This window comes from Salvelinus alpinus, chromosome 28 (assembly GCF_045679555.1).
Source record: "Salvelinus alpinus chromosome 28, SLU_Salpinus.1, whole genome shotgun sequence".
In the NCBI taxonomy this organism is placed as follows: domain Eukaryota; kingdom Metazoa; phylum Chordata; class Actinopteri; order Salmoniformes; family Salmonidae; genus Salvelinus; species Salvelinus alpinus.
Genome location: NC_092113.1, coordinates 36,251,919 through 36,272,005, shown reverse-complemented (window position 1 = coordinate 36,272,005; position 20,087 = coordinate 36,251,919). Strand labels below are relative to the sequence as shown.

The 20,087-nt window shown below is 41.8% G+C and overlaps 1 protein-coding gene across 1 annotated transcript in view; it reads left to right on the top strand.

The window, feature by feature from the left end:
* The window catches only part of LOC139557780 (copine-9-like), a 71,726-nt gene that overhangs the window by 33,310 nt on the left and 18,329 nt on the right, over positions 1 to 20,087 (top strand). The window contains exon 7 of the mRNA XM_071372956.1: positions 8,113 to 8,176. Coding sequence (XP_071229057.1) covers positions 8,113 to 8,176 — 64 coding nt within the window. The remainder of the gene's footprint in view (positions 1 to 8,112; positions 8,177 to 20,087) is intronic.

Here is a 20,087-nt window from a genome sequence, read left to right as displayed (position 1 = left end):
AAGGCAGTATCCTGATTTTTCAACCTCTGAGGCTGCTATTGAATCTGATTGGCCTGTCAGGAATGGAGCCTCTGTAGATTTAAATATTATCCACAAAACATGAAGTATCCCTTATAATTATACACATACAGTACCAGTCAAAAGTTTGGACACACCTACTCATTCCAGGGTTTTTCTTTATTTGAGTTAACTGCACCTCAGATTGCAGCCCACATAAATGCTTTACAGAGTTAAAGTAACAGACACATCTCAACATCAACTGTTCAGAGGAGACTGCGTGAATCAGGCCCTTATGGTCGAATTGCTGCAAAGAAACCACTACTAAAGGACACCAAGAAGAAGAGACTTGCTTGTGCCAAGAAACAAGAGCAATGGACATTAGACCGGTGGACATCTGTCCTTTGGTCTGATGAGTCCTAATTTGAGATGTTTGGTTCCAACCGCCGTGTCTTGGTGAGACGCAGAGTAGGTGAACGGATTATCTCTGCATGTGTGGTTCGCACTGTGAAGCATGGAGGAGGAGGTGTGATGGTGTGGGGGTGCTTTGCTGTTGGCAGTGTCTGTGATTTATTTAGAATTCAAGGCACACTTAATGAGCATGGCTACCACAGTATTCTGCATCGATACGCCATCCCATCTGGTTTGCGCTTAGTGGGACATCATTTGTTTTTCAACAGGACAATGACCCAAAACACACCTCCAGGCTGTGCAATGGCTATCCACAATCAAACCAATTGAGAGGGTTTGGGATGAGTTGGACCGCAGAGTGAAGGAAAAGCAGCCAACAAGTGCTAAGCATATGAGGGAACTCCTTCAAGCCTGTTGGAAAAGCATTCCGGGTGAAGCTGGTTAAGAGAATGCCAAGAGTGCATAGCTGTCATCAAGGCAAAGTGTGGCTACTTTGAAGAATATAAAATATATTTTGATTTAACACTTTTTTGTTTACTACATGATTCCATGTGTTATTTCATAGTTTTTAATGTCTTCACTATTATTCTACAATGTATAAAATAGTAAAAAATAAAGAAAAACCCTTGATTTAGTATGTGTGTCCAAACTTTTGACTGGTACTGTATCTGTTATGCTAGTTAACAACCAGCATATATAGCAAGCTACACTACATGACTAAAAGTATGTGGACAACTGCTCATTGAACATCTCATTCCAAAATTATGGGCATTAATATGGAGTTGTTTCCCCCTTTGCTGGTATAACAGCCTCCACTCTTCTGGGAAGGCTTTCCGCTTGATGTTGGAACAATGCTGTGGGGACTTGCTTCCATTCTGCCACAAGAGCATTAGTGAGGTTGGGCACTGATGTTGGGCGATTAGCCTTGGCTCGCAGTCGGCGTTCCAATTGATCCCAAAGGTGTTCGATGGGGTTGAGGTCAGGGCTCTGTGCAGGCCAGTCAAGTTCTTCCACATTGATCTCAACAAACCATTTCTGAATGGACTTCGCTTTGTTAACAGGGGCATTGTCATGCTGAAACAGGATCTTCCCCAAACTGTTGCCACAATGTTGGAAGCCTATAATCGTCTAGAACGTCATTGTATGCTGTACCATGACGATTTCCCTTCAATGGAACTAAGGGGCTTAGCCCATGAAAACAGCCCCAGCCTCCTCCACCGAACTTTACAGTTGGCACTATGCATTCGGGCAGGTAGCGTTCTCCTGGCATCCGCTAAACCCAGATTCGTCCGTCGTACTGCCAGATGGCGAAGCGTGATTCATCACTCCTGAGAATGTGTTTCCACTTCTCCATAGTCCAATGGCGGCGAGCTTTACACCACTCCAGCCGATGCTTGGTATTGCGCAAGGTGATCTTAGGCTTGTTTGTGGCTGCTTGGCCATGAAAACCCATTTCATGAAGCTCCCGGTGAACAGTTCTTGTGCTGACGTTGCTTCCAGAGGCAGTTTGTAACTCGGTAGTGAGTATTGCAACCGACAGACAATTATTACTCTTTACGCGCTTCAGCATTCGGCGGTCCCGTTCTGAGAGCTTGTGTGGCTTACCACTTTGCGGCTGAGCCGTTGTTGCTCCTAGACGTTTCCACTTCATAATAACAGCACTTACAGTTGACCGGGGAAGTTCTTGCAGGACAGAAATTTGACAAACTGACTTGTTGGAAAGGTGGCATCCTATGACGATGCCACGTTGAAAGTCACTGAGCTCTTCTGTGAGGTCATTCTACTGCCAATGTTTGTCAATGAAGATTGCATGGCTGTGTGCTCAATTGTATACACCTGTCAGCAATGGGTGTGACTGAAATAGCCGAATCCACTAATTTTGTATAGTGTAGCTTGCTAGCTCATAAGACTAGCCAAGTTAGCTGCGTTTTTCCTTGCATGCGATTGGCTGTGTTCTTTGGGGCGGCACACCGCCTGGGAGACAGAACTGCCTGTCAGCCATCGTTCAGGGCTTAAATGCCCCACGAGGGCATTGCGATCACATGGCTCCTTGATGATGTGGTTATCGTGCATCTGAACAAATGAATGGATTGTACTTTTGACCAAACAACTATTGTTATGTAGTGATCATGAGAAATACTGTAAGTCGTGATCTCGACATAGCGATGCATTTGTATTTATTCATATGTCCTCTCTGGTCTTCCATAATAATAGGTTGCCTACCTGTTGCTACTCTTGTCATTCCATTTGCCTTCAGACTGGGGATGGGAGTGACAGGGAGGAGATTGTTTCTGAAGGACATTCTCTCCCAGGTCTAATCACATTGAGACGTGGTGGGCCTTTAGCTAACAGGATTTCTGCCCCGGGGTTCTGTTGTCTGCTATGACATAGTTAGACGATGTGTCCTGTTTTCTGCTGCTGCTGCTATGACTTCCGTTACCAAGGAAACTTACGGTCATTTGTTATTTCCTCTCCATATCCAGACACCATCAGGATGGTGGAGACAGAACGTTCTGTTTTCCACTAACTGTTCTATTTCTTCCACAATTTACTGCCATTACTCACCATGTGTTATACAGTGCCTTCAGAAATTATGTATACCTCTTGACTTATTCTACATTTTGTTTTGTTACAGTCTAAATTCTAAATGGATTAAATAGATGTTTTTGCTCACCCATCTACACACAATAAATGTTTACAAATACATAGAAAATTAAATACAGAAATATATTTTTTGCACACCTGGATTATACAGTATTTTCCCATTATTCTTTTTTAAATTCTTCAAACTCTGTCATGTTGATTGTTGATCATTCCTAGACAGCCATTTTCAAGTCTTGCCATAGATTTTCAAGCCGATTTAAGTCAAACTGTAACTAGGCCACTCAGGAACATTCAATATCATCTTGGTAAGCAACTCCAGTATAGATTTGGCCTTGTGTTTTTAGGTTATTGTTCTGCTGAAAGGTACATTTTGTCTCCCAGTGTCTTTTGGAAAGCAGACTGAACCAGGCTTCCTCTAAGATTTTGCTTGTGCCTCAGTGGTGTGGATGCCTAGGGAAGCCAGGCTTACCCAAAATATGTTCCAAAAAATGAAAAATACATAATTTCATTACTCTCTCTGTGTTTTATAATTTTCCTGCAATTCGCAAGAGGTTGCATGTAGCTCACCAGAGAAAGCATCAGAGAGAGTGAAACAGCGCCCCTCAGGCCTAGATGGGTTACACATACAGAGACTATCTGATGCTGTCTGGTCAAAAAGAGTATGACATTGTTGCCGCCCGTCTTATTGAATGCAAGGGAAGCCAGCGAGCATTTGGCCTCCCTTGATTAAAAAAAGTATAAAATAATAGCTAATCTGCGTTGAGCTGAACTGGGATTATTTTAGCCAGGTAGCCTATTACAACAAAAAAATAGATCGTTTCGTCAACATGAAGGAGAGGAGGATGGCATTGCTGTTTCCCTACAAGTAGGGTGAGTCAATATGTTTTCTATAGTACTTGCACAAACGCACACAGACACACACACACACACACACACACACACACACACACACACACACACACACACACACACACACACACACACAAAGACACACAAAGACACACAAAGACAGACACAGAGAAATCAGAACCATGGACAGCCAAATCATATTTAGCTTACGTTGGTTGGACTAAATTGTTTTTGGTATCTTTTAGTTTTCAGTGAATTAGACTAAGCAGAGGTGATTTGATGGTGTTGAAATAGTGGAGGCAGCGCCTGTTGTCTTTGTGACTTGTGGTAACTCTCCCTGGTTCTAAATCATAGTTGATAATTAGTCCCAAAAATGTGAAAACATTAACTTGCTTGACCATGATGTAGGTCATGTAACTTTTTGTTACATGCAATATGCTTTGTGGACTACACTGGACAGAGGTTGCTCTCTGGTTTAGGCCCATATATCACGGTCACAAGGCATATGAACTAACAGGTTATAGAGCAAACAATGCAATTATCACATAGGTTGTAATATGGCTTTTTTTTTCTGGCTTGACTTCCCCACTGATAATACCCACACACCGCTGCTGCTATGTTTATAGCGATATTCCGTTTCATTTTATCCTAAAAAACTCCCTCATCCTTGCCAATGACAAGCATACCCATACATGATGCAGCCACCACCATGCTTGAAAATATGAAGAGTGGTACTCAGTGTTTTGGATTTGCCCCAAACATAACACTTTGTATTCAGGACAAAAAGTTAATTTCTTTGCCACATTTCTTGCATTATTCCTTTAAGTGCCTTGTTGCAAACAGGATGCATGTTTTTGAATATTTTGAATCTGTGTTTGAAATTCACTACTCGATTGAGGGACCTTACAGATAATTTCATCTGTGGGGTACAAAGATGGGGTAGTCATTCTAAAATCATGTTAACCACTATTGTTGAACACGGAATGAGTCCATGCAACTTATTATTCGATTTGTCAAGCACATTGTTACTGTTGAACTTATTTAAGCGTACCATAATAAAGGGGTTGAATACTTATTCACTCAAGATATTTCAGCTTTACATTTTTTATTAATAAAAAAAAAAATGTGCTAACAAAATTCCACTTTGACATTTTGGAATATTGTGTGTAGATCAGTAACACAAAATTTCAATTTGATACATTTGAAGTTCAGGCTGTAACACAACATTTGGAAAAATTCTAAAGAGGTGTGAATACTTTCTGAAGGCACTATATAACACCTCATAGTTAAAACAGAGGTTTGTAATTATAATGAGGGGTGTCCATTCTCGGTCAGAATTGCACACTGGAATAGTATTGCACTGTGTCACCTCTTTAACTCAGTGAGGACTCTCTGAGATTGTACATGGTTTGATTGGACAGCGATGTGGTGAGAGGATGAGCTGCACCAGGGGAGAGTCTCAATAGCATGTCCTTAATTCCTCTCATCCTTCTCAAAATCCATTTGATGAGAAAGTCAGAGGTCCCTACTAATGACTGGAGGAGAGGAGTGGAGAGCTGTGGAGTGGAGAGCTGTGGAGTGAGATGCAGCTAGCCCAGAGTGACTCAGGTTTACTCAGCAGTCCACCTCCACTGCACAGTAATTGACCAGCTTGCAGGGTTGACCTTGCAAGCCCCTAACTGTCGCATAAGCCTCTCGCTTATCTTCTCTCACACTCGTTCACGCTTCATCCCATTCTTACACCTCTCTCCTCTCGTCTGCTCTGGCTTTCATTATCCTCGCTCTCATTCACTTTGTGAATCCACTAAGTTGAATGGAAGTAAAAAACAAAGCATTAACCTTGATGTGATGGCAACTGCATTAAAGCAGAACAAAAAAAGAAAATACAGCTGTGTGAATGTGCTATGCAGTATGGGTTGAATGCAGTCAGACTTTTCATCCCAGCCTATGGAATTAAAGTCTGAAGGAGTTCCTTCTAAACTCCTCTGTGGTATTCATGCTCCATACTGTCAACAAACAGTTTCGTTTAAGAAGACCACGAGTCGGGCTTTTATTGCTCAATCTAATTCATACTGATAAAAAAGATCATCCATCGGCACTTTTGATAGACTTAAAACAGCTGCAAATTATTGAGATATTAAACTGTCACCAACACAAACTTAAACAATAGGCCTATAGCAAATGCAGCAAATGGCATTCATTTTCACATGCAAATAGCACAGTATAGTGCTCAAAGCATGCCATTCCATGAGAGCAGCATTTATTTTCCAACTCAACCAATGAGCTCAATCAATGCTCCGTGACCACAAAATGATAAACAACAGCGTAGGCTAATAAGTCTTTCGATTTTGGGTTATGCTCAGGTAAAACAATTTGTCTAATCTATGCTGAACAAAAATATAAACTCCATGTAAAGTGTTAGTCCCATGTTTCATGACCTGAAATAAAATCTCCCAGAAACGTGCTACCTTGTCCCAGACCTGCTGTTTTCAACTCTCTCTCTACCGCACCTGCTGTTTTCAACTCTCTCTCTCTACCGCACCTGCTGTTTTCAACTCTCTCTCTACCGCACCTGCTGTTTTCAACTCTCTCTCTCTACCGCACCTGCTGTTTTCAACTCTCTCTCTCTACCGCACCTGCTGTTTTCAACTCTCTCTCTCTACCGCACCTGCTGTTTTCAACTCTCTCTCTCTACCGCACCTGCTGTTTTCAACTCTCTCTCTCTACCGCACCTGCTGTTTTCAACTCTCTCTCTCTACCGCACCTGCTGTTTTCAACTCTCTCTCTCTACCGCACCTGCTGTTTTCAACTCTCTCTCTCTACCGCACCTGCTGTTTTCAACTCTCTCTCTCTACCGCACCTGCTGTTTTCAACTCTCTCTCTCTACCGCACCTGCTGTTTTCAACTCTCTCTCTCTACCGCACCTGCTGTTTTCAACTCTCTCTCTCTACCGCACCTGCTGTTTTCAACTCTCTCTCTCTACCGCACCTGCTGTTTTCAACTCTCTCTCTCTACCGCACCTGCTGTTTTCAACTCTCTCTCTCTACCGCACCTGCTGTTTTCAACTCTCTCTCTCTACCGCACCTGCTGTTTTCAACTCTCTCTCTCTACCGCACCTGCTGTTTTCAACTCTCTCTCTCTACCGCACCTGCTGTTTTCAACTCTGAATGCTCGACTATGAAAAGCCAACTGACATTTACTCCTGAGGTGCTGACCTGTTGCACCCTCTACAACCACTGTGATTATTATTATTTGACCCTGCTGGTCATCTATAAACATTTGAACACCTTTTGCCACTGTTATAATCTACACCCGACACAGCCAGAAGAGGACTCAGCGTGTTCCAGTTCTTGCCAATATCCAGCAACTTCGCACAGCCATTGAAGAGGAGTGGGACAACATTCCACAGGCCACAATCAACAGCCTGATCAGCTCTTTGCAAAGGAGATGTCACGCTGCATGAGACAAATGGTGGTCACACCAGACACTGGTTTTCGGATCCACGCCCCTACCTTTTTTTAAAGTTACTGTATCTGTGACCAACAGATGCATATCAGTATTCCCAGTCATGTGAAATCCATAGATTAGGGCCTAATGAGTTTATTTAAATTGACTAATTTCCTTATGAACTGTACCTCAATAAAATCTTGCATTATTGCATGTTGCATTTATATTTTTGTTCAGTGTATATTTCCATTTTTCCAAGTCCTATTCTTGAAGATCGAGGGTTATTAAATGCATTGGAATGAGTGAAAATCTGCCAGACTTATATTTTATTTTATGTAAAGATATAGCCTAATCATATTATTATCTGTAGTAGAAAGCAATGGGTTAGAATAAGCCTACCATAGCCTACCATAACCAACCCATAAAATAAAATGAAACATCCATTTATGGCCGGCTATGTAAACTGTAACATTGATTTACCTGCAATAGATGTTGTTCAAATGGTAATATAAATGTTTGTCTTCTAATGCCTCTTAGGGGGAAGTAATCTAAAAATAACTGCAAGTTATCCGATTATGTTACTGAGTTTGGGCAATACAAAAGTTACATTACTGATTACAATTTTGGACAGGTAACTAGTAACTGTAAAGGATTAGATTTATAAAGTAACCTGCCCAACCTGGTTACATTGTTAATGAATGTTGCCTCAGTATTCAGACAAAGAGCGGGCCTGTGACTATGTATGGTAATGTGATTCGTATTAAAACATCTTTCTGTCTCTTTCTCCCTCTCTGTCTTTCACAGCGGGATTCCTGGGAAGAAGTTAGGGGCCATTATCTTCACGGCGGAGGAGCTCAGTAACTGTAGGGTCAGTATCTGTCATGTCACCTATTCCCCTCTGAGCCGGAGGACACGAGTCAGCCATTGTTGTGGAGAAGTGTGCCAGTAAACCCTACCTCAAGAAGCATTATCTGGATCCATAATGTCTAAGATACTTCTTCTTCTGTATCTCTTTGCCATTCACATACTGTAGTTGACTTTCAGGAGGGTGGCAACCTCTTTTTATTTTTTTCCATTTTTTTTTATCCCATCTGTTTATATTTTCTATATTTTCAAAATTGGCTGACGTTCCCTTGTCCCTCTTCTGTTAAAAGTTTCACTTCGTCATTTGAACATTTCCCTTTGTAGTGCTCCCCTCGACCAACACATACACACACACACACACACACACACACACACACACACACACACACACACACACACACACACACACACACACACACATGCGCAACTACCCCCAACTCCCCTGTCAAACCCTCCAGTATTAATAAGATTCCTTCATTCCAACTCTGAGCATCTCATCCATTTGGTGACAAGTTTTAGATTTTTATTTGTATACCCATTAGCTGACACCAATGGCGAAAGCAAATCTTACCGGCGTCCGACACCTAATGAAAAATACGTTACAGACAAAATACTTCACAATGAATTCACATACATTTAAAAACATTAATGTGTGCGTATGTGTGTCATCAGTTACACACACTGTACCAGTCAAAAGTTTGGACACACCTACTCATTCAAGGGTTTTTCTTTATTTTTACTATTTTCTACATTGTAGAATAATAGTGGACATCAAAACTATGAAATATATTTTAACATTTGAGATTTGAAAATAAGGAAACATACATATTTTCAAACATACATTTGAAAATAAAGAAAAACCTTTGAATGAGTAAGTGTGTCCAAACTTTTGACTGGTACTATACATGTCAGTACATACACACAACAAGTAGGTCACATGGAGAAGAGGCGGTGTGCCATGAGGCATCGCTTTTTGTTTTTTGAAACCAGGTTTGCTGTTTACTTGAGCAGTATGAGATGGAAGGGAGTTCCGTGCAATCATGGCTCTGTATAATACTGTACGGTTCCTTGAATTTGTTCTGGACCTGGGGACTTTGGGGGGGGAAACCCTGCTGTCATGTCTGGTGGGGTAATTGTGTGTTTCAGTGCTGTGTGTAATTTGGCTATGAAAATCATTTGGAATTTCCTATACATTGTTGCTTATAAAAACAAGAAGTGATGCAGTCATTCTTTCCTCAACTCTTAGCCAAGAGAGACTGGCATGCACAGTATTGATATTAGCCCTCTGATTACAATGAAGAGCAAGATGCGCCGCTCTGTTCTGGGCCAGCTGCATCTTAACTAGGTCTTTTTTTGCAGCACCTGACCATATCACTGGACAATAATCAAGATAAGATACAATTATAGCCTGCAAGACTTGCTTTGTGGAGTGTGGTGTGAAAAAAGCAGAGCATCTCTTTATCACGGACAGCACTCTCCCCATCTTTACAACCATTGAATCTATATATTTTGACCGTGACAGTTTACAACCTAAGGTAACACCAAGTAATTTAGTCTCCTCAATTTGCTCAAGAGTCACACCATTCACAGATTCAGCTGAGGTCTAGGACTTAGGGAATGATTTGTACCAAATACAAATCTCTTCGTTTTTGAGATTTTCAGGACCAGCTTATTACTGGCCACCCATTCCAAAACTGACTCCAACTCCTTCTTACGAGTTTCAGTGACTTCATTATCTGTGGTTGCTGACCTGTATTGTGTTGACTCATCAGCATACATGGACACACAGGCTTTGTTTAATGCCAGTGGCAGGTCATTTGTAAAAAAATATATATAAAAGAGTAGAGGGCCTAGAGAGCTGCCCTGCGGTACATCAGACTTTAAATGTTTAACATTAGAGAAATTTCCATTAAAGAAAAATGTTCTATTAGATAATTGCCATATCGTGGATTCACGGCTGAAGTTGAAAGCCATAACACTTAAGTTTTATCAACAGTAAGTTATGGTCAATAATATCAAGGGCTGCACTGAAATCTAACAGTACAGCTCCCACAATCTTCTTAGTATACATTTATTTTAACCAATCATCAGTCATTTGTGTCAATGCAGTACATGTTGAGTGCCCTTCTCTATAAGCATGCTGAAAGTCTGTTCATTTGTTTACAGAGAAATAGCATTGTATTTGGTCAAACACAATTTTTTCCAACAGTTTCCTAAGAGCTAGCAGCCAGTTGATTGGTCGGCTGTTAGAACCAATAAAGGCTGCTTTACCATTCTTGGGTTGCGGAATGACTTTGGCTTCCCTCCAGGCCTGAGGACTTACACATTCCTTTAGACTTAGATTAAAGATATGACAGATAGGAGTGGCCATAGTCAGCTACCATCCTCAGTAGATTTCCATCTAAGTTGTCAATGCCAGGAGATTTGTCATTATCGATCGATAACAATAATCGACTCACTGCTCATTGTTGGTATTTCCTGCCTAAGTTTGACCTTGGCTTCATAATACAGTTTCTTCTTGTTTTTGTTGAGTTTAGTCATATCATTTCAAAATTTGCAAAGAGAGACAGAGACAGACTTCTTAGAAATGTAGAGGAGCGTGGGCGGAGCTCACTACTCTGTCACTGAGAAACTGGCTGCTAAGGGATTTCCCACGATGCCCTCTCTTGCTGTCAGGCCCCTCTGCCTCTGCTCATTACGGTGGCTCCACACGTCATGCTTCAGTAGCGTTGCATCTCCCCAGGGACCTGTCCTACTCCCCAAAACAGAGCATTGTACCGATCAACGGATGCACCACCACCGACAGACCATAAACAGCCATACATATTGATGAGCCTCAAGCTAAATAAATAGTCCCCATGCAACGTGATTACTTCTGTACACTCTTAGAAGAAAAGGTTGTTTATAGAAACAAATAAGGGTTCCATCGCTTGTTTCATATATGGAACCCCTAAAGATTCTATATAGATCCCTTTTATACCTAGGGGTTGTTCTTGACTGAACTTGAATGGTTCCATATAGAACCCTGCATGGTGCCATTTATGAATTGTGGCTACTACTATTAAATATTAATACTTTGAACTAATTAAATAATGAACAAAATAATACCAGCATGGTTTTTAGAATGTATTATTATATTATGCAAACATACAGTAATTTAGAAAAATGAACTGGTGGCCAGGGAGGCATCTCCTTGTTTGAATGATAACCCACGTCAACACTGGCTGACTTCTTTACAATACAATCTACTGTCCATTAGTTACAGTGAACAACAAAAGTGTGTCTTCTGCTCTCAACCCCTCCTGACAGCAGACCTCTCACAAACAGTTGGATTCGAACCTGCCACCTTTTGGCCATAGGTCCAACTCCTGCTACAGGTCCAACTGCTAAGCTGTTGGACTACCTGCTTGACTGGTTCCAGATAATAAGAAAAAAGAAGCGATAGATAGCATGAGTTAATCTGCCATAATAAAGACAAAATGCTATGCAGACATTTAATTATTATGTTTAGAAGAACAACTTACATGTAGTCGTTGTCAGCAGCAGCCGAAAGAGATCCTCTGATAGTTACTATAGATAGTGTGTTAAAAGTCATGTAATGATTAACTAGGTTATTGGATCAGACTTATTATACGTAATTTATTATGTCATATATACAAACCTCTCAGTCAGAAACAGTCTTCAAATGGCTTCATGAAACATAGGCTAGTCCCCTCACTTGACTCCACAGTGAAATATTGAAATTAAAGGAAAAATTAGCTAATTTGCAATGTCAGGCTGGGTCTGTAACTCTATTTGCCATATCACATAATAAAAAAAAAAAGTATTTGATAGAGTTAGCTGGCTAGCTTGTAAAGTGGCAAATTAAAGTAGCCTTTTCTGTTTAGCTATCTAAGTTATTCTAATAATGTTTAAACTTTATTTATCTAGCCTATAGTTTATCATATGATTTTGGCTTCGTATATTTGAATAAAATAATCATCTTTGCTGACCTTAAAGTGGAAATGACAGCATTTTAGCAACATGAAATCTTATTCAAATCTGTTCATAAACACCCCCAGGATGAATATCACCCTTTTTTTGTAGACATTTTCTCAGAAGTGAGCGCTTAGATGTGGTCATTTTCACATTTTCATAAATTCATAGAATGTTTGGGAATGACAAAGGAATTTGTGAAAATTCTATAGCAATTTAGAATGGTAAAGCTGCTGTGCGTTTGGACAATTAATAGACACTGCCATAAATAAAACCTAATAAAAACCTCTGTCTTGTCCAAGACACGGGCCAGTGTGCTACAGCCAATCAGAGCTACAATAGGCCTATGTGCACACACGGGCCTGCCATCATTTCTTCATTTTTTACAATTTATTTTACCTTTATTTAACCAGGTAGGCTAGTTGAGAACAAGTTCTCATCATTCACTTTGAACTGGACTGTGTATTTACTGGCAGTAGCCACAGCGCGACTTTAGATCATTACAACACATTCACCAAAAGCCACAACACCTGAATGGATTTCTGTAAGTACCACAGGAGTCCACTTACATTTGGGAACTTCACATTCCTATTGATCAAACAACCATGAAAAGGTAGGTTCTCTCACAGTTGCCTATGCACATCAACAACAACAACATCAACAACTAATGCTAGCCAGAGCAAGATGAGCTAAAATCTAATGAGGGAACATTAGATAGACCCTCTCAAACTTTTTAAGCTAGTTTGCCGTTCAAATTGCACTGAAACAAAAGGGAATAGTAGGCTGCTTGTCCTTCTGCAGCTTGCCTGCCAATGTATGCTTGTCCCCCCCCACTTTTTAACAACTGCATGGGAACTCGCCTGCCCTCCCATGCCAAATACGCAAGCCAAGGGGTGTCAAACTCAATCAACGCACAGACCATTCAACGCCAGACATAGACTATTTAACACATTTTAAAGGGGCAACTGCGACCCAAACTGGTAATTGTTTTATTTTAAAAAATATGGCCCTTTTATAAAGTCCGCTGATGTACATAAGATGCTGTATATAGCATTTTAACATATTAAAACAAAAGATAAGATAAATAATATTTGTCCAGCCTTTGCTGCTATGCTTGCAGATGTGCATAATATGCTGCAACCCCAATCAAAAAGTATTTAGTAACTAACAAACGTAGCTGTAGGTTGTTGTAACATTTAAACGTAAAACATGTTTACATTTGTTTTGCACTGCATGGATTTTTAATTTAATTTATTTCACCTTTATTTAACCAGGTAGGCTAGTTGTGTTACGCCCTGACCTTAGAGATCCTTTTAGTTCTCTATTTGGTTAGGTCAGGGTGTGACTAGGGGGGGCAATCTATGTTTTCTATTTCTTTGTTGGCCGGGTATCAATCGTTGTCTCTGATTGGGGATTATACTTAGGCCTTTTTTCCACCTTAGTTTGTGGGATCTTGTTTTTGTATAGTTGCTGTGTTAGCGCTACAAAACTTTACATTTCGTTTATCTTTCTTGTTTTTTTGGTGTTCATTTATTCAATTAAAAATGTACGCCTACCACGCTGCACCTTGGTCCGATCCTTCCATCAACGGACGTAACAAGTTGAGAACAAGTTCTCATTTGCAACTGCGACCTGGCCAAGATAAAGCATAGCAATTCGACGCATACAACAGCACAGAGTTACACATGGAATAAACAAAACATACAGTCAATATTACAGTAGAAAAAAAGTCTATATACAGTCAGTGCAAATGAGGTAAGATAAGGGAGTTAAGGCAATACATAGGCCATGGTGGCGAAGTAATTACAATATAGCAATTAAACACTGGAATGGTAGATGTGCAGAAGATGAATGTGCAAGTATAGATACTGGGGTGCAAAGGAGCAAGATAAATAAATTAATACAGTGTGGGGATGAGGTAGATAGATGGGCTATTTACAGATGGGCTATGTACAGGTGCAGTGATCTCTGAGCTGCTCTGACAGCTGGTGCTTAAAGCTAGTGAGGGAGATATGAGTCTCCAGCTTCAGTGATTTTTGCAGTTCGTTCCAGTCATTGGCAGCAGAGAACTGGAAGGAAAGGCGGCTGAAGGAGGAATTGGCTTTGGGGGTGACCAGTGAGATATACCTGCTGGAGCACGTGCTACGAGCAGGTGCTGCTATGGTGACCAGTGAGCTGAGATAAGGCGGGGCTTTACCTAACAGAGACTTGTAGATAACTTGTAGCCAGTGGGTTTGGCGACGAGTATGAAGGGAGGGCCAACCAACGAGAGCGTACAGGTCGCAGTGGTGGGTAGTGTATGGGGCTTTGGTGACAAAACGGATGGCACTGTGATAGACTGCATCCAATTTGTTGAGTAGAGTGTTGAAGGCTATTTTATAGATGACATCGCCGAAGTCGAGGATCGGTAGGATGGTCAGTTTTACGAGGGTATGTTTGGCAGCATGAGTGAAGGATGCTTTGTTGCGATATAGGAAGTCGATTCTAGATTTAATTTTGAATTTGAGATGCTTAATGTGAGTCTGGAAGGAGAGTTTACAGTCTAACCAGACACCTAGGTATTTGTAGTTGTCCACGTATTCTAAGTCAGAGCCGTCCAGAGTAGTGATGCTGGACGGGCGGCCAGGTGCGGGCAGTGATCTATTGAAAAGCATGCATTTCGTTTTACTTGCATTTAAGAGCAGTTGGAGGCCCCGGTAGGAGAGTTGTATGGCATTGAAGCTCGTCTGGAGGTTAGTTAACACAGTGTCCAAAGAGGGGCCAGTATACAGAATGGTGTCATCTGCATAGAGGTGGATCAGAGAATCACCAGCAGCAAGAGCGACATCATTGATGTATACAGAGAAAAGAGTCGGCCCGAGAATTGAACCTTGTGGCACCCCCATAGAAACTGCCAGAGGTCCTAACAACAGGCCCTCCGATTTGACACACTGAACTCTATCAGAGAAGTAGTTGGTAAACCAGGTGAGGCAATCATTTGAGAAACTTATTGGCTGTCGAGTCTGCCAATAAGAATGTGGTGATTGACAGAGTCGAAAGCCTTGGCCAGGTCGATGAATATGGCTGCACAGTAATGTCTCTTATCGATGCCGGTTATGATAACGTTTAGAACCTTGAGCGTGGCTGAGGTGCACCCATGACCAGCTCTGAAACCAGATTGCATAGCGGAGAAGGTACGGTGGGATTCGAAATGGTCGGTAATCTGTTTGTTAACTTGGCTTTCGAAGACAGAGAGACAGGGTAGGATAGATATAGGTCTGTAGCAGTTTGGGTCTAGAGTGTCTCCCCCTTTGAAGAGGGGGATGACCGCGGCAGCTTTCCAATCTTTGGGAATCTCAGACGATACGTAAGAGAGGTTGAACAGGCTAGTAATAGGGGTTGCAACAATTTCGGCAGATCATTTTAGAAAGAGAGGGTCCAGATTGTCTAGCCGGCTGATTTGTAGGGGTCACCGGTGCCGTTGAATTCAGCATTGCTGTATGGTGCACTCAAAATATTTTGTAGTTGAGTAGCCAGCCTAGGCTACTGCTCAAATGTTGCTGTAATTGGCCTACATGTTTCTGCTTTGCATGGCGTTTTGTTGCAGATTTAGTCATTTGGTTATTCATTGTCAAGCTTTACAAACTGAAGCCAGACTGCAACATTATAGTAGCCTTTCCCTCGAACACGCAAAAGCAGCGCAATTGAAGTTGAATTCAATGCATTTTTTGTCAATTGTAACATTTTTAACCTCTTATAAAGTTGGTTTTGAAGCGTAAACTGGGAATGTGATATTTTTTACAGATATTATGATTGTCTGTTTGTTTCATATCTGCAAAGTAGATAAAACGCTGTCAGTTCCACTTTAATAGCTTGAAAAATAATGTGCTTATTGGTAGGCTACTTGCAAGTTGGTTCAACCACCGTAATTTTTCCTGCTTCTAGCATTTATTAATTTGCAACAGCACAGGTTTTTATGAACCTTGCTGTTTTCCACTCAGACCATGGCAACAATGTTGAAAAATATGAATTTGATCTTCCCCTGCCATAGAGCGCTAACGGTGTCGGACGTCAGCTAGCTATTTTTATGACCAGGCGAAATCATGCAGCAGCATCATTAATATGGATATAAATATCAAACAAATTAAAAGGGAACGTTAGCTGTCATTTGAGTTTGATGTGACTGGGTTAGCTTTTGTTTGCTGTTGATTTCTAAAATCCCCATTACACTCTGGGGTACACTCTTAGAAAAAAGGGTTCCAAAGAGTGCTTTGGCTGTCCCTATAGGAGAACCCTTTTTGGTTCCAGGTAGAACCCTTTTTGTTTCCATGTAGATCCCTCTGTAAAAATGATTCTACATGGAACCCAAAAGGGTTGTACCTGCAACCAGAAAGGGTTCTTCAAAGGGTTCTCCTATGGGGACAGCCAAAAACCCTTTAAGGTTCTAGATAGAACATTTTTTTTCTAAGAATGTAGGGATTGAACCCTCAAGGTTATTTGGCTTCACTGGGTATGTATACAGTATATACTGTATAAAACCTGTTTTAGTAAAGGGTTCTTTAATCTCACCCAAAGAACCAAAAGGTTCTATATAGAACCCCAAATTAATATTTTTTTCTAAGAGTGTATGGTGTTGCTTTTTCATTTCCACTTAAAGTGGAGGTTGGATCGGAGTCACAATTAAAGCTAAACGTGTTTCCTGTGGTTATTATGCTGTCCGACTAGCTTTAAATGTTGAAGATCAGAACATTTGTTGTACTTTAGAGCTGTTGTCCAGAAGACTATTCTTTAGGGTTATACTTGACCCATGAGTAATATCCCAACGGGCACAGACGTCAATTCAATGTACAGTTGAAGTCGGAAGTTTACATACACTTTGGTTGGAGTCATTAAAACTCGTTTTTCAACCACTCCACAAATGTCTTGTTAACAAACTATAGTTTTGTCAAGGTTAGGGCATCTACTTTGTGCATGACAAGTAATTTTTCCAACAATTGTTTACAGACAGATTATTTCACTTATCATTCACTGTATCACAATTCCACTGGGTCAGAAGTGTACATACACTAAGTTGACCTTTAAACAGCTTGGAAAATTCCAGAAAATTATGTTATGGCTTTAAAAGCTTCAAATAGGCTAATTTACATAATTTGAGTCAATTGGAGGTGTACCTGAGGCATTGAAATACATCCAATCTTCAAACGCAGTGCCTCTTTGCTTGACATCATGGGAAAATCAAAAGAAATCAGCCAAGACCTCCACAAGTCTGGTTCATCCTTGGGAGCAATTTCCAAACGCCTGAAGGTACCACATTCATCTTTACAAACAATAGTACGTAAGTATAAACACCATGGGACCATGCAGCCGTCATACCGCTCAGGAAGGAGAAGTCTCTGTCTCCTAGAGATGAACGTACTTTAATGTGAAAAGTGCAAATCAATCCCAGAACAACAGCAAAGGACCTCGTGAAGATGCTGGAGGAAACAGGTACAAAAGTATCTATATCCACAATAAAACAAGTCCTATATCAACATAACCTGAAAGGCCGCTCAGCAAGGAAGAAGCCACTGCTCCAAAACCGCCATAAAAAAGCCAGACTACGGTTTGCAACTGCACATGGGGACAAAGATCGTACTTTTTGGAGAAATGTCCTTTGGTCTGATGAAACAAAAATAGAACTGTTCATAATGACCATTGTCATGATTGAAGGAAAAAGGGGTAGGCTTGCATGCCGATGAACACCATCCCAACCGTGGAGCATGGGGGTAACAGCATCATGTTGTGGGGGTGCTTTGCTGCAGGAGGGACTGGTGCACTTCACAAAATAGGTGGCATCATGAGGCAGGAAAATTATGTGGATATATTGAAGCAACATCTCAAGACATCAGTCAAGAAGTTAAAGCTTGGTCGTGAATGGGTCTTCCAAATGGACAATGACCCCAAGCATACTTCTAAAGTTGTGGCAACATGGCTTAAGGACAACAATGTCAAGGTATTGTAGTGGCCATCACAAAGCCCTGACCTCAATCCTATAGAACATTTGTGGGCAGAACTGAAAAAGAGTGTGCGAGCAAGGAGGCCTACAAACCTGACTCAGGTACACCAGCTCTGTCAGGAGGAATTGGCCAACATTCACCCAACTTATTGTGGGAAACTTGTGGAAGGCTACCCGTAACATTTGACCCAAGTTAAACAATCTGTAAACTTCTGACCCACTGGGAATGTGATGAAAGAAATAAAAGCTGAAATAAATCATTCTCTCTACTATTATTCTGACATTTCACATTCTTAAAATAAATTGGTGATCCTAACTGACCTAAGACAGGGGATTTTTACTAGGATTAAATGTCAGGAATTGTGAAAAACTAAGTTTAAATGTATTTGGCTAAAGTGTATGTAAACTTCCGACTTCAACTGTATATACAGTGTATGTAAACTTCTGACCCACTGGAATTGTGATTAAGTGAAATAGTCTGTCTGTAAACAATTGTTGTAAAAATGACTTGTGTCATGTACAAAGTAGATGTCCTAACCGACTTGCCAAAACTATAGTTTGTTAACAAGAAATTTGTGGAGTGGTTTTAATGACTCCAACCTAAGTGTATGTAAAACCTGCGGGCTCTCCTTCACTGCAGCCGAGGTGAGTAAAACATTTAAACGTGTTAACCCTCGCAAGGCTGCAGGCCCAGACGGCATTCCCAGCCGCGTCCTCAGAGCATGCGCAGACCAGCTGGCTGGTGTGTTTACGGACATATTCAATCAATCCTTATCCCAGTCTGCTGTTCCCACATGCTTCAAGAGGGCCACCATTGTTCCTGTTCCCAAGAAAGCTAAGGTAACTGAGCTAAACGACTACCGCCCCGTAGCACTCACTTCCGTCATCATGAAGTGCTTTGAGAGACTAGTCAAGGACCATATCACCTCCACCCTACCGGACACCCTAGACCCACTCCAATTTGCTTACCGACCCAATAGGTCCACAGACGACGCAATCGCAACCAGACTGCACACTGCCCTAACCCATCTGGACAAGAGGAATACCCATGTGAGAATGCTGTTCATCGATTACAGCTCAGCATTTAACACCATAGTACCCTCCAAACTCGTCATCAAGCTCGAGACCCTGGGTCTCGACCCCGCCCTGTGCAACTGGGTCCTGGACTTCCTGACGGGCCGCCCCCAGGTGGTGAGGGTAGGTAACAACATCTCCACCCCGCTGATCCTCAACACTGGGGCCCCACAAGGGTGCGTTCTGAGCCCTCTCCTGTACTCCCTGTTCACCCACGACTGCGTGGCCATGCACGCCTCCAACTCAATCATCAAGTTTGCGGATGACACTACAGTGGTAGGCTTGATTACCAACAACGACGAGACGGCCTACAGGGAGGAGGTGAGGGCCCTCGGAGTGTGGTGTCAGGAAAATAACCTCACACTCAACGTCAACAAAACAAAGGAGATGATTGTGGACTTCAGGAAACAGCAGAGGGAGCACCCCCCTATCCACATCGACGGGTCAGTAGTGGAGAAGGTGGAAAGTTTTAAGTTCCTCGGTGTACACATCACGGACAAACTGAATTGGTCCACCCACACAGACAGCGTTGTGAAGAAGGCGCAGCAGCGCCTCTTCAACCTCAGGAGGCTGAAGAAATTCGGCTTGTCACCAAAAGCACTCACAAACTTCTACAGATGCACAATCGAGAGCATCCTGTCGGGCTGTATCACCGCCTGGTACGGCAACTGCTCCGCCCACAACCGTAAGGCTCTCCAGAGGGTAGTGAGGTCTGCAGAACGCATCACCAGGGGCAAACTACCTGCCCTCCAGGACACCTACACCACCCGATGTCACAGGAAGGCCATAAAAATCATCAAGGACAACAACCACCCAAGCCACTGCCTGTTCACCCCGCTATCATCCAGAAGGCGAGGTCAGTACAGGTGCATCAAAGCAGGGACCGAGAGAC